Genomic DNA, 17385 nt, shown 5'->3' on the forward strand with positions numbered 1-17385 from the left:
AAGTAGCCCATCTACTAGTCCACTGATGGAGGATTTATTTTTGCTAATGGATGGAACTTTAGGGTGTAAAATTTAAAATTTCATATTTCAAAATGTAAAATTCAAATAACACAAAATTTTAGGGTGTGTATTTGCAATTAACCAATTACTTAAAAAGTAATTGTAGTACCACTTAAATAACTAAAACCTTTGTCACAACTATCTTTGTGACAAAGTTAGGTTATATGTTCTTGTTGTGGCTTTAGTCATGTTTGTTATTTAACACAGATTCTCTCACATCTGTCTCTATGGTACAGTGGGAGTGTGGGACCTTGGCATGTCAATACAAACACAGAATTGAAACACAAAGGTAGTAGTTAGCAACAATTGTAGAGAAGGATCCTGCTAAATCATGTAGCAATTGGAAACCTTTTAAAATACTACAATATCACTAAAAAAAGGTTTAAACCTTTTAAATCTTATTTTAGTGATATTGTAGTTATTACAAATTTTACTACATATCAATCTTACAAATCTATATAATATCTAAATACTGAAGCATAACATTTATTATTATCATACTCCTCTGGAGCCACATCAATGTATAAGTCTTACAAATTTTAATATTTTTTTAATATCTCTACTATGGGTTAATACGTTTTGGTGTTGTGTTTTTTGAGTTTCCCAAGCCATCTCTCTTCGTCTTATAACTTTAGTTCGATTTTTGTTTGAATTTATATCAAAACACAATTTACATGGTTATGTATTTTAATGTGCCTATCAATTATTTGAGTAATATCAATTGTAATTATGTGATAAGTTTTGATTATCATAATAATTTCTTGAGAAAATAAGAAATTTGAATAATAAACTTTAAACTTAAAAATTTTAGTTGTACCAAAACAAATTAGGAAAATATAATGTATAATAACAATAGTTAGAACAATATGGATCACTTTATAAAAGAATAAAATCAATAAAATAATACCAAAAATAATAAAATTATATATTTGTAAAAATTAAGAGATACAAATTACTTTTAGAAATTGTTTAATTTTTAGAGAAGACAAAATATCTATATACAATTAAATTTAGAAAATAAATTATGTATCATATCACGTCTGAAAATAATCATATATTCATCAAGTGAAACTTTGCAACTTCTTTTTTTGGGTAAAAGTTTGCAACTAGCATTACTAATTTATATAGAATATATATGTTCAGCAAGTTGGTCAAACGATACCGTTAACAAAGCACGCAAATGGTGTAGTTGCATTCAGGGTATGTTTGGTTGGGTGGATTTTAGAGAGAGAGAGAGAGAGAGAGAGAACATTTTTTTTGGGCGTTTGGTTAGAGGGAGATGAGGGAATTGGTTAGGGGGCAGTTGTTTTCTCTCCGAGTCCACCAAAATGTTCTCTCTCTAAAATTGGGAGAAACTGAGTGGGGATCCTAAATCTCTTCATCCAGTTCCTCCACTCTATAATATATATATATATATATATATATATATATATATATATATATATATATATATATATATATATTTTTTTTTTTTTTTTTGTGCTTTCCTGGGCACGTTGCCTCTTCTTTATTTTTTTTTTCTTTTATTTTTGTTTAACTAGACATGATTTTTATTTTTTAATAAATTTGGGTGACTGCTTTTTTTTTTTTTTTGGTTGTTTGTCACATTTTTGTTTTAATTAGGTATCATTTTTTAACAATGATATATGAATAAATTTATACAAATTCACTTTTTCCATCCCTCCACTTTTCCACTCCCAATCAAACAAAAATATTTAGAAATTAAAATCTTTTCTATCCTCCCACTTTTTCATCTTTCCATCATTTTTTATTTTTTCACTTTTCCACCCTTTTCACCAAACGGGCCCTTAAGGATCAACACGTGACACCTCATGCGATTAGTTCTTCAACAAAAGAGAGACAAACGGCACCTTTCTATAATGAGAGTTTAGGACAGCTTAGGCCACATGTACATTTCATATTGGTTCAGAAATTCACATAATTATTTGTAACTAAGGTTGTGTTTGAAAACTTGGATAATTTGGATTTAGATTTCAAATTAATAGATTTGAAATCAAGAGATTTCAAATCCTAATATTTTAAAGGTTTGAATCGCTGGCGAATTTGTCAAATCCAAATTTTTTTATCTTTTTTAAACTTCTTAAACAAGTTATTTGGATATTAATCACTCAAATTCAAATTCAAATGGCCAAATCTTGTCATCCAAACACGACATAAAGGTTTTTTTTTTTTTAATGGAAGATTAATCGTTAAAGTAACCTGAACCCTCCAACGTCTAGTTCAGAGGAGAATTGTATTTGTTCAATCTTTCAATGAGAATCAGTTATAAAAATCCTCAAAAAAAAAACTAACACCCCCTTCATTTTCTCTTGCTCTGTTTCCTTTTCTTTACTCTCTGTTTTCCATTCCCGTCTTAGTCTTTAGTAGCTTTTCAATTCTGAATTATGAAATTCCGTTTTCAATATAATCAAGTAGTACTGGTGATTGGGGGCAACAGGCAAAGAGCTAAGAGAAACTTCAAAGCATCAATTCATCAGTATGTTCCCTTTTAATGGACCCCACTCGATACAGAGCTGATAGCTGAGGATAAAAGGGAGACTTGTGTGTTTCCCGAAGAAGCCAAATTATGAGTAGATACTATCTGTTTTTAGTGTTTTTTTCACTAGGACTTATGTCAACAAGTTTTGAAATTTTGCCTTTTCACTAGGAGATTAATTAAAGGAGGATAGTTTCAAATGAAGCATTGTAAGATTGCTTGGGCTGCTAAAATCTACCGGCAATGTCAAAGGTTGAAGAAATTTTTGAGCCATTAGGGTTTAGAGATGATATTTGGAGGAGGGTTGGTTTTCGTTAAAAAGAAGAAAAAAAACTGCATTTGGTATAGTCCAGAGTTGCATTTGGAACCAAGAAAGCAAACTAATCCGACAGCTTGTTGGCAATTAGCATCTCTCTGAACAATGTACTTATACCAATATCATCTAAACTGCATTTTCAGATTCTGTTTCAAATCCAGGACACAATATATATATATATATATATATATATATATAGATTCACAGTAGCTAGCATCACAACTACAAATATTCAAGAAAATTAGCTTAAGATTGTGTCCTGCTTACAAACCAGAATGCCAAATTGTATTTGGCCACCAAAGAAGTTAGGGACTCTTCAGTTAAGCCATATGGTATTAGAAAGCTAATTCAAACGCATGGTAGGTGTAACCCAGGTTGGTCGAGAATAAAAACGCGGTTTGTCCTTACAGAATGGAAGGGGTTGCATAACCCTGCTTGCCATGTCAAACACTCCCACATCATGGCCTCCATATGCCACTCCAGGGTACATTTGCCAATCCCAATGGTCATCTGTGAAGTAGATGCTGTTACTTTTGCTAGGGACAGTGCTTGTAGGAAAGCACCAGGAGTTGCCATCCCCAACAAAAACAGCATGGTCTTTCAAGTCTGTCACTTCCTCCCAAGCTGATGCACTAAAGTCGAACTTGTAGACCAAAAAAGATACAGTCTCGTGCCTCCTCTCTGAAGAAATATAAAATCCGTAACGAAAAACCCCGAAAAGATTGTCCAATGATTCCACCAAATATTGTTTTTGGGGATCACATACACCTTCTGGATGGGGGGAAATAACTTGTACCTCAGCTGACAGAGGAGAATCAAGTTCGAAGCGTACCAGCATGCCTTTCTCACAAAGTCCATACATTTGACCATCAAAACATGTAACATCTTTGAATTCCATATTGTTTGGATTGGTAACAAAAGCCCACTCATCTTGTCCCCTTCTTCTGTTCAAAGTTGCTCCGCCTCCTCCCACTCTAGCAAAAGCCAAGAGATTCATGGGCCCGAAAATTGCAATGACAAGGAACACTAACTCATTGGAAGGCTCCTTGAAAAGAATGAACTTGTTTACAAGGCGAAACCACTCTTCTCTAGCAGCCTGTCTTCGAATTGTGTTTAGCGGCGGAAGAGCAATACGTACCCTTCTCATAAGGTGCACAAGGTGAGTGTCATAATCAGGACCCAGTGTTACAACCCAACCATGGGGAGATCCCCAACAACGTTTTCCACAGACTTCAGATAGTCGTAATTGATAACGATTGCTATCGCAGAGACTAAAGAAACCTCGGTTGTCAGTGGATGGTGTATCGGAAAGCATCAGCCAAGGAAGCTGAGGCCTTCCACTGATGCTCAAACAAGCAGAACGCCATGGTCGGGAAACCCCTGCAGCCGCTATGAAGTCTTTGAATGTATGTAGTCGATTTACAATATCACCAACGACATCTAGGGGGAGTTGGGACCTTTCATTGTAGTCTAACTTAATATTTAAGGTTACAATATTAAATGAAAGACAGTTATCTAGAAATCTTTCTCTACGTAGACTTATTAGGTTTACAATATCATGAATGACATCTAGGGGGAGCAGGGACCTATCATTGAAGTCTAACCTTATATTCAAGGTAACAATAGAAGAAGAACGATGAACTAGAGATCTTTCCCAATCTAATGGTAATAATTCGAGTAAGAAAATAGAAGACCCAATTACCCACAATGTATCCGAACACTCGTCCAATGAAATGCCTGGGGTCAGAACTGTCAAGATCAACCAAATTACCAAAAGCATACCGATGAGCCTTAAAGATTTACCAAAACGGAGATTTAGAGTGATGGAACTAACACTACTTGTCGAAAAGAAAGGGAAAATACAAAGAAAAAAGAAAGAAAAAAGAAGAAAAAGGAAACAAAAAATAAACAAAGAGAAAAGAAAGAGAGGAAAAAGATAGCGACAGAGTGATGGAATTAAGCAGCTAACAACATAATGATCAACTAGAGATCTTTCTATACGGGACTTGATAATAGGTACGTATGGACCATATGCAAGTTGCTCCATAGAAATCAGCGAAATGGCCAAACGAATAAGTTTGGGTTTCCATAAAGAAATAGCATTACGGCGATAAATTAGAACATAACATAATGAGTCAACTAAAGCATTGACTGACCTCATCATGGAATTCAATGTGTTACCTAAAAGCCATGAAAGTTGAAAGCATCAAAACAGAGCCGATCACTATCGCAGTTAGCTCCTAATAATGCCCATATTTTTCGAGTCGACGTCGAGTTATGAATGAGATTTTTATAAGAAACTCAGACCGATCTGAAGCTATAGGTCCGTGTGCGGGAAGTTAACAGTGTATAATAATAGCTGTCAGAATGAGATAAGTTTGGAAAATAAAATAAGTAAAGTGAGGCTTTCATCTGTAAAAGTAATTTGACAAATTCAACCCAAATAAAATAAGAAGACCCCGAAGATGAGTCTCGTTAGAGGTAGAGAGGAGAGACCAAGAATTGGAAAACTATACAGTGTAAATGTGTAATGATTTTGGGCAGCAAGGGTGCCAAACTGTCAATATTTTACTCATCCGGCCAATCACCAGTTACCTTCGCACCAAAGTTTTCCGCTCTAGTTTAGCAACACAAAAAAAAATATATATATATATATATATAAAATACACAAAAACCATACTTCATGAGGTGTCAAATCCTAATCTTAAGTATTAGTATATATTATCTAATCTTAATGTTTCTTGATCTTATCTTAAAATGTCTTTATTTACATAGCTAAAAGAACTCTCTTTTGTTTTTTGTTTTTCTCTACAAATTATTTGAGCAACAATGGTTAGACAATGTTTTAATTTCTTCCACTTTTATAAATTTCTCACAGAAAATATTTGACACGGCTAGGACTACAACATGATATCTTCCGGTGATATTCGTTTGTAAAAGTTTTGTAAAAAAATCCATACTATCTCTGGCATTTTCCATATGGATATAGTTTTAAGACTATTTATATTATCTCTCAAAAAAATATATTTATATTTATATTTATATTATACTAGCTTCATCACACGCACTTTGCACGTAAGTGGAGCTCTTTTTTAGCAAAAACAAAAAATCTGTGTTTTTTTTTTATATAAAATTTTAAATACACAAGTTTTTTTTTTTTTTGCTACAAAAAAAGCTTCATCGCATGGGCGAAGCATGTATGATGAAGCGAGTATATATAATTTTTATTTTTCGCATGTGCAATGAGGTTAGTATATATAATTTTTATTTAAAAATCTAATTTATAAGTGAATAAAGTAATTTGAAAATTAACAGGATAGCGGTCTTATTTTTTAAGCAATGTTTTAGTAAGAGTTATAGTTACATTTTTACTGGATTGTCCTTTACTTTTATCTCTACTTAACCATAGTGTAGAGACAGTTTTGATCTAAAAAATGAGAAATCCAAACAGGAAAAACCTCTTAAATAGTAGTATAGAAAATCGAGTTCTTACAGTTACATGAACGACTCCACACAAAAATAATCATATATTCGTTTGCATCACGTGAAACTTTGCAACTTCTTTTTTAGGGTAAATGTTTGCAACTAACATTACTAATTTATATTGAATATATATGTTCAGCGAGTTGGTCAAACGATACTGTAGAAAAACACACAAACAGTGTAGTTGCATTCAGGGTATGTATGGTTGGGTGGATTTTAGGGAGGATGGAAGAGAGAGAGAGAGAGAGAGAGAGAGAATGGGCGAGAAAACATTTTTTATGGGCGTTTGGTTGGAGGGAGATGAGGGAAAAAAATTGGTGGAGGCCCGGGTATTTTCTCCCCGAGCCCCACCAAACTGTTTCCTCTCTAAAATTGGGAGAAACTAAGTGGTGATTCTAAATCTCTTCATCCAGTTCCTCCATATATATATATATATATATATATATATATATATATATATATATATATATATATATTTTTTTTTTTTTTTTTTTTTTGGGCACGTTGCCTCTTCTTTTTTTTTTCTTTTTTCTTTTTTTGTTTAACTAGACATGATTTTTATTTTTTAATAAATTTGGATGATTGCTGATTTTGTTTGGTTTTCTATCACCTTTTTGTTTTAATTTGGTATCATTTTTTAACAATGATATATAAGTAAATTTATACAAATTTATTTTTTCTATTTCTTCACTTTTCTCTTTAAATCAAATAAAAATAAGAAAAATTAAAATCTTTTCATAAAAATCAGCGAAAGGGCCAAACGAATAATATTGGGGTTCCTTAAAGAAATACCATGACGGCGATTGATTAGAACATCACATAATAAGTAAAGCAAAGCATTGACTGACCTCATCATGGAATTCAATGTGTTACCTAATAATGCCCATAATTTTCGAGTCGACGTCGAGTTATGAATGAGATTTTTATAAGAAACTCAGACCGATTTGAAGCTATAGGTCAATATAATAATAGCTGTCAGAATAAGATCAATTTGGAAAATAAGTAAAGTGAGGCTTTCATCTGTAATAGTAATTTGATAATTCAACCCAAATAAAACAAGAAGACCCTGAAGATGAGTCTCGTTATAGGGTAGAGAGTCGTAGAGACCAAGAATTGGAAAAATATACAGTGTATTGATATTAGGCGACAAGGGCCCCAATATTTTATTCATTCGGCCAATCAACAGTTACCTTCTTACCCAAGTTTTCCGCTCTAGTTTACCAACACAAAACAAAACAAAACAAAAAATGTAAAATACACAAAAACTAGGGGCGGAACTGTGTTGAAGGTTGGGGCCATAGCCCCCAATTTTGAAATTTTTAAAATTATATATATAATTATTTTAGTATTTTTAAAGTTTAGACTATAAAAATAAGAGTTGGCTCTCTCAAATATTTGAATTAGTTTAATAATACTCTTAAAAAAATATTTGATCTAATAGTTATAGAGATATAACTTTATTTTTCGCAATTCTATTTTTTATTGTAAAATGTGCTCCTACATCTGTTAAATATTTGATAAAGTTTGACACCAAACATATTTGAATTTATCTTTTTTAACCCGTTATGTAATGATTAACAAGTCATCGACTCATTAAAAAAATCTTATCACTAAAACTACACATGAAATGTGTCTTTAGTTGACACATAAAAGGTTAGAGCAAGATAACTTTAAATATGTTTAGAACCTAACTTATTTTAATGTCTTTAGTTGCATGTTTTTGAAATTTTCATTAATTCAATTGAAAGATTTTTTACTTTAGTATAAAATTTGATCATTTGTATTTAAAATGAAACTTTTTAAGAATTTTACTATGAAAATGGAAAAAATGAATTTTATTTTATAAAAATTGTCATCAAAGATAACTTTGATTGAAAATATTACCTTTATTTTTTTTTTTGGTGAGTGTACATATATAACTCATCAAATAAAAAAGTGTGTATATATGTGTGTATATATAAATAAAAACGTGTGTGTATATATATATGTGTGTGTGAGTGTATGTGTGTATGAGGATTGTTTTGATAAAGATTTTAGTATCGCAACTTAGCCCCCCCAAACAAAAAATTTTGGCTCCGCCCTGACAAAAACCATACTTCATGAGGTGTCAAATCCTAATTTTTTTTAAGTATTAGTATATATGATCTAATCTTAATGTTTCTTGATCTTATCTTAAAATTTCTTTATTTACATAGCTAAAAGAACTCTCTTTTGTTTTTTGTTTTTTGTTTTTCTCTACAAATTATTTGAGCAACAATGGTTAGACAATGTTTTAATTTCCTTCTACATTTATAAATTTCTCACAGAAAATATTTGACACGGCTAGGACTACAACATGATATCTTCCGGTGATATTCGTTTGTAAAAGTTTTGTAAAAAAATCCATACTATCTCTCGCATTTTCCATATGGATATAGTTTAAGATTATTTATATTATAAAACCGAGTTCTTACAGTTAAACGAACGACTCCAAACAATTTTTTTTTTTATAAAAATGCCAGATAAGATAGAGAGAGAGACTCCACCCTTAAATAAATGGAGATTTTAGCACTTCATGAGAAGGAAGAAATTTGCCTGGAAAAAAGGCACTTCAATTATGTTGTCACCACTTATCAATAGACAACAACTTTTGTTTTTAATTTTGGTTTCTTTATTTTCCCATCAAAACCGACTCAGAATTTTATTTTTTGATCATTCAATAAATTTATAAAAATAAAAATTATTAATAATAATAATCAATATCAATCAATTATCAATATATAACTAATCTAATCTAATATAATACTATGAGTAATTCTTAGGTACTCCCGGAGCACGGAGAATGGTACTCCCTCCTCTCACATTCATGGTGGGGTCCGCTCATTAAATTCATGATGGGGTCCACCATGAATATGAGAGGAGGGAGCACCATTTCACTATACTCCGGGACTACCTAAGAATTTTCCATAATACTATATATAAAAGCATAAGCTTTCTCCTACAATTAAGGTTGTTTTGACATATAAGAAAAGTGCCCTTCTAAATTTCAGCCATGTTTACAATTAAAAGTGAAAAATTATACCGTTTTGACAACGTTAAAACAGCTAAAATGACCAAATAACACCTTTTTTTTTAAATGTAGGGATTTACCATTGTTTCATAGATAAACAGCAATCTACCACTATTTAAGAACTTGAGTTCCAAGAATTCGAGTTCCACTAAAATTTTCCACCATGGCAGTGGCTAAGCTAGATCTTTTAAATTATAGAATGCCACCTTGAACTCGAGGTTAGGCAGCTCAAGTTGTATGTTGACATTACTCAAGGTTTGGAAGCTCAAGTAATTTAATTAGTAAACTACACAGTGCTCTAATTCCTTAAACTTGATTATCATGTAAGTAGTAAACTACACAGTACTCGAGTTCCTTAAACTCGAGTACTATGTAGTTATATACAACATTCTGTTGGATCCCATCTCCCTTTCACCCACTCTTTCCAGCAGATGCAGCCCAGCCTGTGAGCAATTCTACAACTCAATCTCTTCCTATGATCTCACCTGAAACAGAAATTCCACATTTGTAACTTAGTTTGTTTCCTATCAACAAATTTGATCCATTGATTTAATACCAAAAGGTATGATTCTTAAGTGGCTGTTTGGGTTAGTTTAAATTTTGTTGAGAACTTTGATGCAAAAATGCAGGGTAGCATATAGAAGATATAGACACTTGACAACATTATGTACACATTGAACTCTCTGCATTTCTGCCATATGTAGAAGTAAAGAAAAATCCAAAATAATATAAATATGAAGTGTTCTTTTTTTTTTTTTTTGATAAATAATCATGTCTACATCAATATGCTTGAACTCCTACACATATGTTATAAATGGTGAAGGCATGACCTGCTTTTTTTAATAGATAAAAAGGCCTCTTTCTTTTTGAGGGAATTACAGATTACCTACCTATGGTTTAACCCAAATTTAACTTACCTACCTGTAGTTTTATTTTTGACACTTTACCTACCTGAGGTTACTTCTGTTTAGTCTCTGTTACCCACCTCTGTTAAAAAAGAGAGGTAAATAAGTCTTTTTACACCCCTTTTATGTCTCTCTCCTCTCAAAACAAAAAAAAAAACAAAAAAAAAACAAGATTAAAATATGGTATTGGTTTCTCACAATTCACAAACATGAAGAACATACACCCAGAAAACTAATACAAATCAAATCAAGTAAAACCATGAGAGAGAGTAATGGCATAGTTAAAGATTTTAGTTTGAAATCCTGGTTAACCGCTAACCTTACTTACCAAATAAAAATTAAAATAACCACCTCCTTCTCATAATTTCAGATATAAATATATAAAAACTAAAAAAAAGAAAAGAAAAAAGAAACAGTAGAAGTGTATTTCTTTCTTTTTATTGTTTTAAGCAAAACCAGAGTAGAGTGAACAACAATTGTTGGTGGTGGCCACGAATTCATGTAAAAAGTGTTGAAAAATAAGATCACTTTTTTGAAGGAATAGATTCAATTTCGGATGGAGTCTCTCAAGGATTAGTATGAGATCATGGAGTAGATCGGTCACGACACTTTCGGAGCTGCCATTCTCGTCCACCGATCTCCATGGCCAACGATTTCTCTCTTAAATCCTCTCTGCTTTCACTGATCTACATCGAGCCCATGACCTCAAGCTTCACCCCCTTTCCCCCTCACTCTTCATTCTAAACCAAATCCATACCCATGGTGCAACATTTCTTTTGTGTTTACTGTGATCTGTGAGCTCTCTCTCTTCAAGCTTAAAATGCTGAAAATTTGTACACGTGGATAGGAGTGTGTTTTGGGAGAGAGAGGAGTGTTTGATCTATTTTGGGTTTTGTTTTCAATAAAAAAAAATGTGTTAGAGTAACGTCAGAAAGGGGGGTGGGTTACAGAGTAGTAACGGAGGGAAGCACAGGTGAGTAATTTCGGATGGAGTCTCGCATGGATTAGTATGAGTTCATGGAGTAGATCGGTCACGGCACTTTCAGAGCTGCCATTCTTGTCCACCGATCTCCATGGCCAATGATTTCTCTCTTAAACCCTCTCTACTTTATCTAATCTACATCGAGCCCATGACCTCAAGCTTCACCCCCTTTCCCCCTCACTCTTCATTCTAAACCAAATCCATACCCATGGTGCAACATTTCTTTCGTGTTTATTGTGATCTATGAGCTCTCTCTCTCTAGGCTTAAAATGTTGAAAATTTGTACACGTGGATGGGAGTGTGTTTTGGAAGAGAGAGGAGTGTTTGATCTATTTTGGGTTTTGTTTTTAATAAAAAAAATGTGTTAGTGTAACGTCTGAAAGGGGAGTGGGTTACAAAGTAGTAACGGAGTGAAGCACAGATGGGTAAAGTGTAAAAAATGAAACCACTGGTGAGTAAGTTAAATTTGGGCTAAATTACAGGTGGGTAATCTGTAATTTTCCTTTTTTTATATATGTATTGAGGCCTCTGCTTTATTGGTGACATTAATTTCACCTTCTAATTCAAGGTTTGATTATTTTCTATTCTTTAAAGTTTAATTTGTTTGTCTCTCTCTGCCAATCACCCCCTTTCTCAAAAAAAAAAAAAATTGTTGTTGCTGGGGTGGACTTAACTAACAAACTTTTTATTACATGTACGAAAATTGTTTGATAAAATATTTGAATGTTTTCTTCTTTTTCTAGAATCTAACTTTGCAAAATTTCCGTTTTGCAAGTCTATTACAAGGACATGTTTATTTCTTCTTACAGTATATATAAGATCAGTAAGGCCCAATAATTTGGCTCCAGGTTTTCTTCCTCTTTTCAATTTTGTAGTTTGTACCAACTTATTTTTTATTTTTATGTAATGTACTTTTATGTGAAAAAATAGGAGCAAGCATGGGCAAGAAAATCTAAGGTCTTTCCCCCTTTAGGTGAGAGCTATTTTATTCTTGGTCTTAAGTTTTTTAATAATTCTTTGAATTGTCTATATAAAATATTTTTGTAAAAATGCTCTCTAATTTTATAAAGAACATTTTGATTTGCTTAATCAAAGTTGGGATATATGTAGTCTGATTCGAATCTAACAAGCATATGTTAGAGGATTGTGATGTTGCCTTCTTAGTTCTTAGTGTCCATATGTTATTTTCTTTGGAAAGTAGAGGAGACACCTAGTTTATAGAGATTAGTCTTTTGCGACAAGGACCAATTATAAGGCACCTAAATGAATTTTATGTGCTTCAAGTTGAAGAAACCACAAAGTTGAAGACCAAAATGAATTTGGTAAAGGTTGTGAAACTGTTGATTCCTTATAAGTTGTAACTTAACAAATTTTATCCTAGAGTGATGATGCCTTCATTGTTCTCTATGTGTGTTTAATTTGATGTCCTTACTGGGCACATTATTACTAGAGGCATAAGCATAAGTCTAATGAGAGTTTTCTGATCACTGACATAACTTTTGTCTAGACGAAAAGTAGTTTTCTTTTTTCTTAATATGCATGTATTTGAGTGCATTTCTACTTTTAAGTTTCTGCTTTGTATTTGCCTTTGAGATGCACTGAGTAGAGTTCAATATTGCAATCCCTATGAATTTAGTGATGGTATTAACTTGACATGTGATTACTTTTGTCCAACATTTAGTTGATCTATTCTAATATTCTTTATTCACCTTTGTCTTTGCATATTAGAGCACATTGAAGATGCTACTCTTTACCTTGATGCTACATCTATATAAAGTTTCCAATTTGTTGGGGTATTTTATGTGTTGCTAGACCTGGGAGTTTGTGTTGTTTGTAGTTTGGAGAGCATGCGTTTTGTTGACGCAATAAGCTAATTGTGTCATGTATATCTTGAAATATCTTTTATTGCTTCTTTCAATCTTCTATGGATAAGATTAAATGACTTCACACGTGAACATTTCATAAAAAGATATGTTTGTATCAATATGTGTGTGTGGTGTACATGCTTGCAGGTGTCCCAACTTTTGTAGCTAACTTATTCAACCCATGTCAAGCATGTTGTAATTCACTAATTTGAATTTGCTTTGAATCCTAGGTGGTAGCTTAGAACTAAAAATTTGATGCTAGAAGGAAAATAGCAGTTATCATCTGAGCATATGTTTGTTAAGCAAGATTTGTACCTAAGTACTCCCTAATATCTCATCACGCATCCCTCTACCACTTGAGCCAAGGCCCAAATGCAACATCTTACCTACTATTTTTATTATTATTTTTATTTTCGGTGAAGTGTAGTTACTTTTTTTCCCCTTTGGATAAACTAGTCAATTGTAAGTATTACTTTACTATATTTCAACATATAAGAAAATCTATAGTTGTCATTGTTGAACGCATGACTAAGACTTTACTCTAAATATAACTTTGTGTTCCTAGACACTTAATTTCTGAAATGGTGCAAAACTAAGGAACTGTTAAATGTATTTTACATGCAAGGCTCTTAGAGCTCAATATTGTTGGGTCTACAAAAGGTTTGTTTTGAGGATAGTGGGTAGGTTATATTAACTTTACGATCTAATTTGCGAATATAACTAGTGTAGATATCGTATTTTGTCCACCTCGATTTGTGTGTTAGACTCCGAAAATTCCAGAAATATTAACTTTCTTCCAAGGGGCCATGGAAACACCTATATTGACATGGCGCAACCCGTTCGGGCATTGGAGCTAGGAATGGCAACGGGTCGGGTTCAGGCTGGGTTTTTTGATACCCGAACTCGACCTGTGGGTATTTACCCGTTACCCGAACCTAGCCCATCTAATAAACGGATTTTAAAATCCAAACTCGCCTCGTCAGGCTCCACGGGCCCCTCGGGCCCTATCCACTGTTTTTGAGCCTAATCAAAAGCCGTAGCCCAATACAACCCAATCATAAAATAAATAAATAAAAATCAAGTTCACATCTAGAAATGAGAAACCACAACCACAGATTCAGAAACACAAATTTCAAATCCAAACATAAACACAAATTAGCTTCTTCTTCTTCTTTTTTGATCTTCTTTGTTAATACAGACTCTTCACTCATAACAAAAAATACAAATCACAAACCCAAACATAAATAGAAACACAAATCAGCTTGTTTTTTGGCTCTTCTTTGTTAATACAGATTTTGCACTCATAAAAAAAAAAAACACAAATCATAAACAGAAAATACAATCCCTTCCTCCAATCATCTGATCTCTCTCCATCTAACAATCCTATGCTCTGATCTGACAATCCCGTGCTCCTTCGTGACAAACTTCAACCACCACAAGATCTCTACTCCTCCGTGAAAAACAACCACCACGTGATGAAAGTGAGGGTGATGGTGGGTTGGTGAGTGAATGAGAGTGAGGTGACTAGGTGAGGGGTGGCTGAGAGAAAACGAGAGTGAGAGTGAGAGAGGTAAGGGACAGCGAGGCGAAGTGACACCGTGAGTGGAGCGTGAGGCGAGACGAGGCCGTGGGGCCGTGAAGCTAGTGAGGCCGTGACTGTGAGCGGAGCATCTGAGGGCGAGGGAGGGTGGTCAGTGGTGAGAGCTTGAGAGAGAGAGAGAGAGAGAAAAGGCGGCTGAGAGTGAGGGTTTAGAAAATGAAATTTGAGGAAAAGAAAGTATTTATACTACTATGGTTTTAAAGTTTTTTTTTAATATTATGTGTATACGGGTCGGGTTCGGGCTGGGTATGCATAAAACCCAAACCCAACCCAGACCCACTTCGGGTTTTTTTTTTTTTAAACCTATACCCGACCCCTATAATTTATCAGGCCGGGTAAAATCCAACCCATTAGGGTCATATCGGGCCGGGTATTCACGGGTCGGATATAAATTGCCATCCCTAATATGGTAGAAAGCATTTTCTTTAACATTACATACAAATAAACTCGAAAGGATTCAGAGTAATTTTTTATAGGGGGTGTCAAAGGCAGAATTCAAATACCCTCTCATGGCAAGAAGTAAGATTTGCTCTTCTATTAAAGTATGTGGATTGGGGATCCAGAGGGTTAGGATTTTTAATCTAGCTTTACTAAGTAAGTGGTTGTAGCGTTTTGGGCATGAAGTTAATCATCTATGGTATTAGGTAATTACTTCCAAATTTGCCCCCTCGTGTGCTTAACATGTTTGCTTGCCCCCGTTTGGCTCTCTTTGCTAGTGTCTCTCTTTGTACGCTTTCTTTCCCCTTTTGCTATTTCCTTTGCTTGTCTATTGGCTTGCTCTTTGCTTGTTGCATGTACATGCTTGAAGTGAGAATGCTTGGAGCGAGGGCACGATGACAATTTTTATATTGTTGATGTGGAAGGCTTCAAATTCCATTCCTTGGTAGACAACCTATGATAATTTTTTTTAATTGTACTCCCTACATATAAGACTTATAATCATATTCCTCTTCTTTTTTTCTTCTTTTTTGTATACCATAAATCATATTTCTCAACGGACAAGAAATTCCCATTATTTATTTGACAAAGAAAGTCGCATCTGGTTTGTTTCAATGAAAAATGTTTTCAACATTATCTAGTGTTTGGTATGGCGAGAAATCAAAGTCAACAAAAAAATGTTTTCTTGTTGAAACAGAAAACAAGCCTAATACGGTATAAAGCATTTTCTTTAACATTACATACAAATAAACTAGAAATGATTCAGATTAATTTTTTATAGGGAATGTCAAAGGCAGAATTCAAATACCCTATCGTGGCATGGAGTAAGATTTGCTCTTCTATTGAAGTAGGTGGATTGGGGATCCAGAGGGTTAGGATTTTTAATCTAGCTTTACTAAGTAAGTGGTTGTAGCGTTTTGGGCATGAAGTTAATCATCTATGGCATCAAGTAATTACTTCCAAATTTGGTGTGTGTGTGTGTGTGTGTGTGTGTGTGTATACATATATGATAAAAGAAGAGTAGAAGGTGGTTGTAGTTGTGGTTGTGGTGGTAGTGAAAGGTGGTGTTGAGTAAAGAGCTGATAATGAATTGAAAAACCATGCCTAACTGCTCAATAAAATTTTGGTGAAGATTGAGGGCTTGGAGTACTAGAGTGGTTAGAGGAACTCATGATTGTGGGTTGTGGAGTATTAAAACAGGTGGAGTGTGTTTCTTTAAGTATGTGTTTTATGAGGTGGGCAAGGGCAATCGTGTTTGGTTTTGGTACGATCCTTGTTGTGGACACCTTCCTCTAAAGGATCTTTACCCTGATTTGTTTACATTCTTTACTTCTAAGGATGCATGGATTTGTGAAGTTCTACTTTTTTCTCCCAATAGGGGAAATAGGAGCTGGAATTTAGAGTTACATAGAGCTTTTCATGACTAGGAGTTGGAGGACATGCTTCTTTCTTGGAACGTCTTTATTCTAAGTTGCCGAGGGGGGAGGGAGGTGATAGGTTGTCTCGAAGTTTAACTAGGAGTGGTCCTTTGATGTACACTCCTATTATGACTCTCTTTATGGTTCCCTTACTGTTTCTTTTCCGTGGAAGAGCATTTGGCGTGTAAAGGTCCCTAAAAGTGTATTGTTCTTTTTATGGGCAATTGCTCAGGGTTGGATTCTTAATATTGATAGCCTTGAGCACTAGCATTAGGTATTGTAAAAAAAAATTGATATTTTGGCACATCAAATAACTACTTTTTCTATTTTAACAAATCATTTTACAATATACCCTACATCACATATTTTAATTTTTTACCACTTTATTTAAATATTATTTCTTTATTCTTTTTAATTATTTATTTATCACTTTACCACACTACTTCACAATACACTCTATATTAAATATACTTTCTTTTTACTATTTTTAGTTGAGGAGAGAGAGAAAGTTGATTAAAAAACACTAAAGAAATAAATACAACATCTTATAATACAATTCTATGAATTTGGCATTTGCCACGTCTCATAAGGTGTAGTGTTTGGTGTTTGGCGTTTGGTGTGATTGGAACACCTAATGCTAATGCATCTCTTCCTAGTTAATTTGTATTCACTGGTTTGTCAGCTGCCCAGCCACCACCACTTACTTGTACTGGCTGTGCCATTACCCATTACTAAACAAAAAAAACTTTTTTATTTGCTTGCCCATCGTGGC

At 33.6% G+C, this 17385-nt stretch overlaps 1 protein-coding gene across 1 annotated transcript; it reads right to left on the bottom strand.

The window, feature by feature from the left end:
* Nucleotides 1-2950: 2950 nt before the first annotated feature.
* On the bottom strand, nt 2951-5219 carry LOC142619916 (uncharacterized). The gene has a single exon (XM_075793292.1). The coding sequence runs from the start codon at nt 5035-5037 to the stop codon at nt 3217-3219; it is 1821 nt and encodes a 606-aa protein (XP_075649407.1). The 5' UTR covers nt 5038-5219; the 3' UTR covers nt 2951-3216.
* Between the last annotated feature and the right edge of the window lie 12166 nt (nt 5220-17385).

This window comes from Castanea sativa, chromosome 12 (assembly GCF_040712315.1).
Source record: "Castanea sativa cultivar Marrone di Chiusa Pesio chromosome 12, ASM4071231v1".
Classification (NCBI taxonomy): Eukaryota; Viridiplantae; Streptophyta; class Magnoliopsida; order Fagales; family Fagaceae; genus Castanea; species Castanea sativa.

What these genes read in the sequence shown, in the direction of transcription:
- LOC142619916 (XM_075793292.1), bottom strand. Translation starts at nt 5,037, where the DNA reads ATGATGAGGTCAGTCAATGCTTTAGTTGACTCATTATGTTATGTTCTA.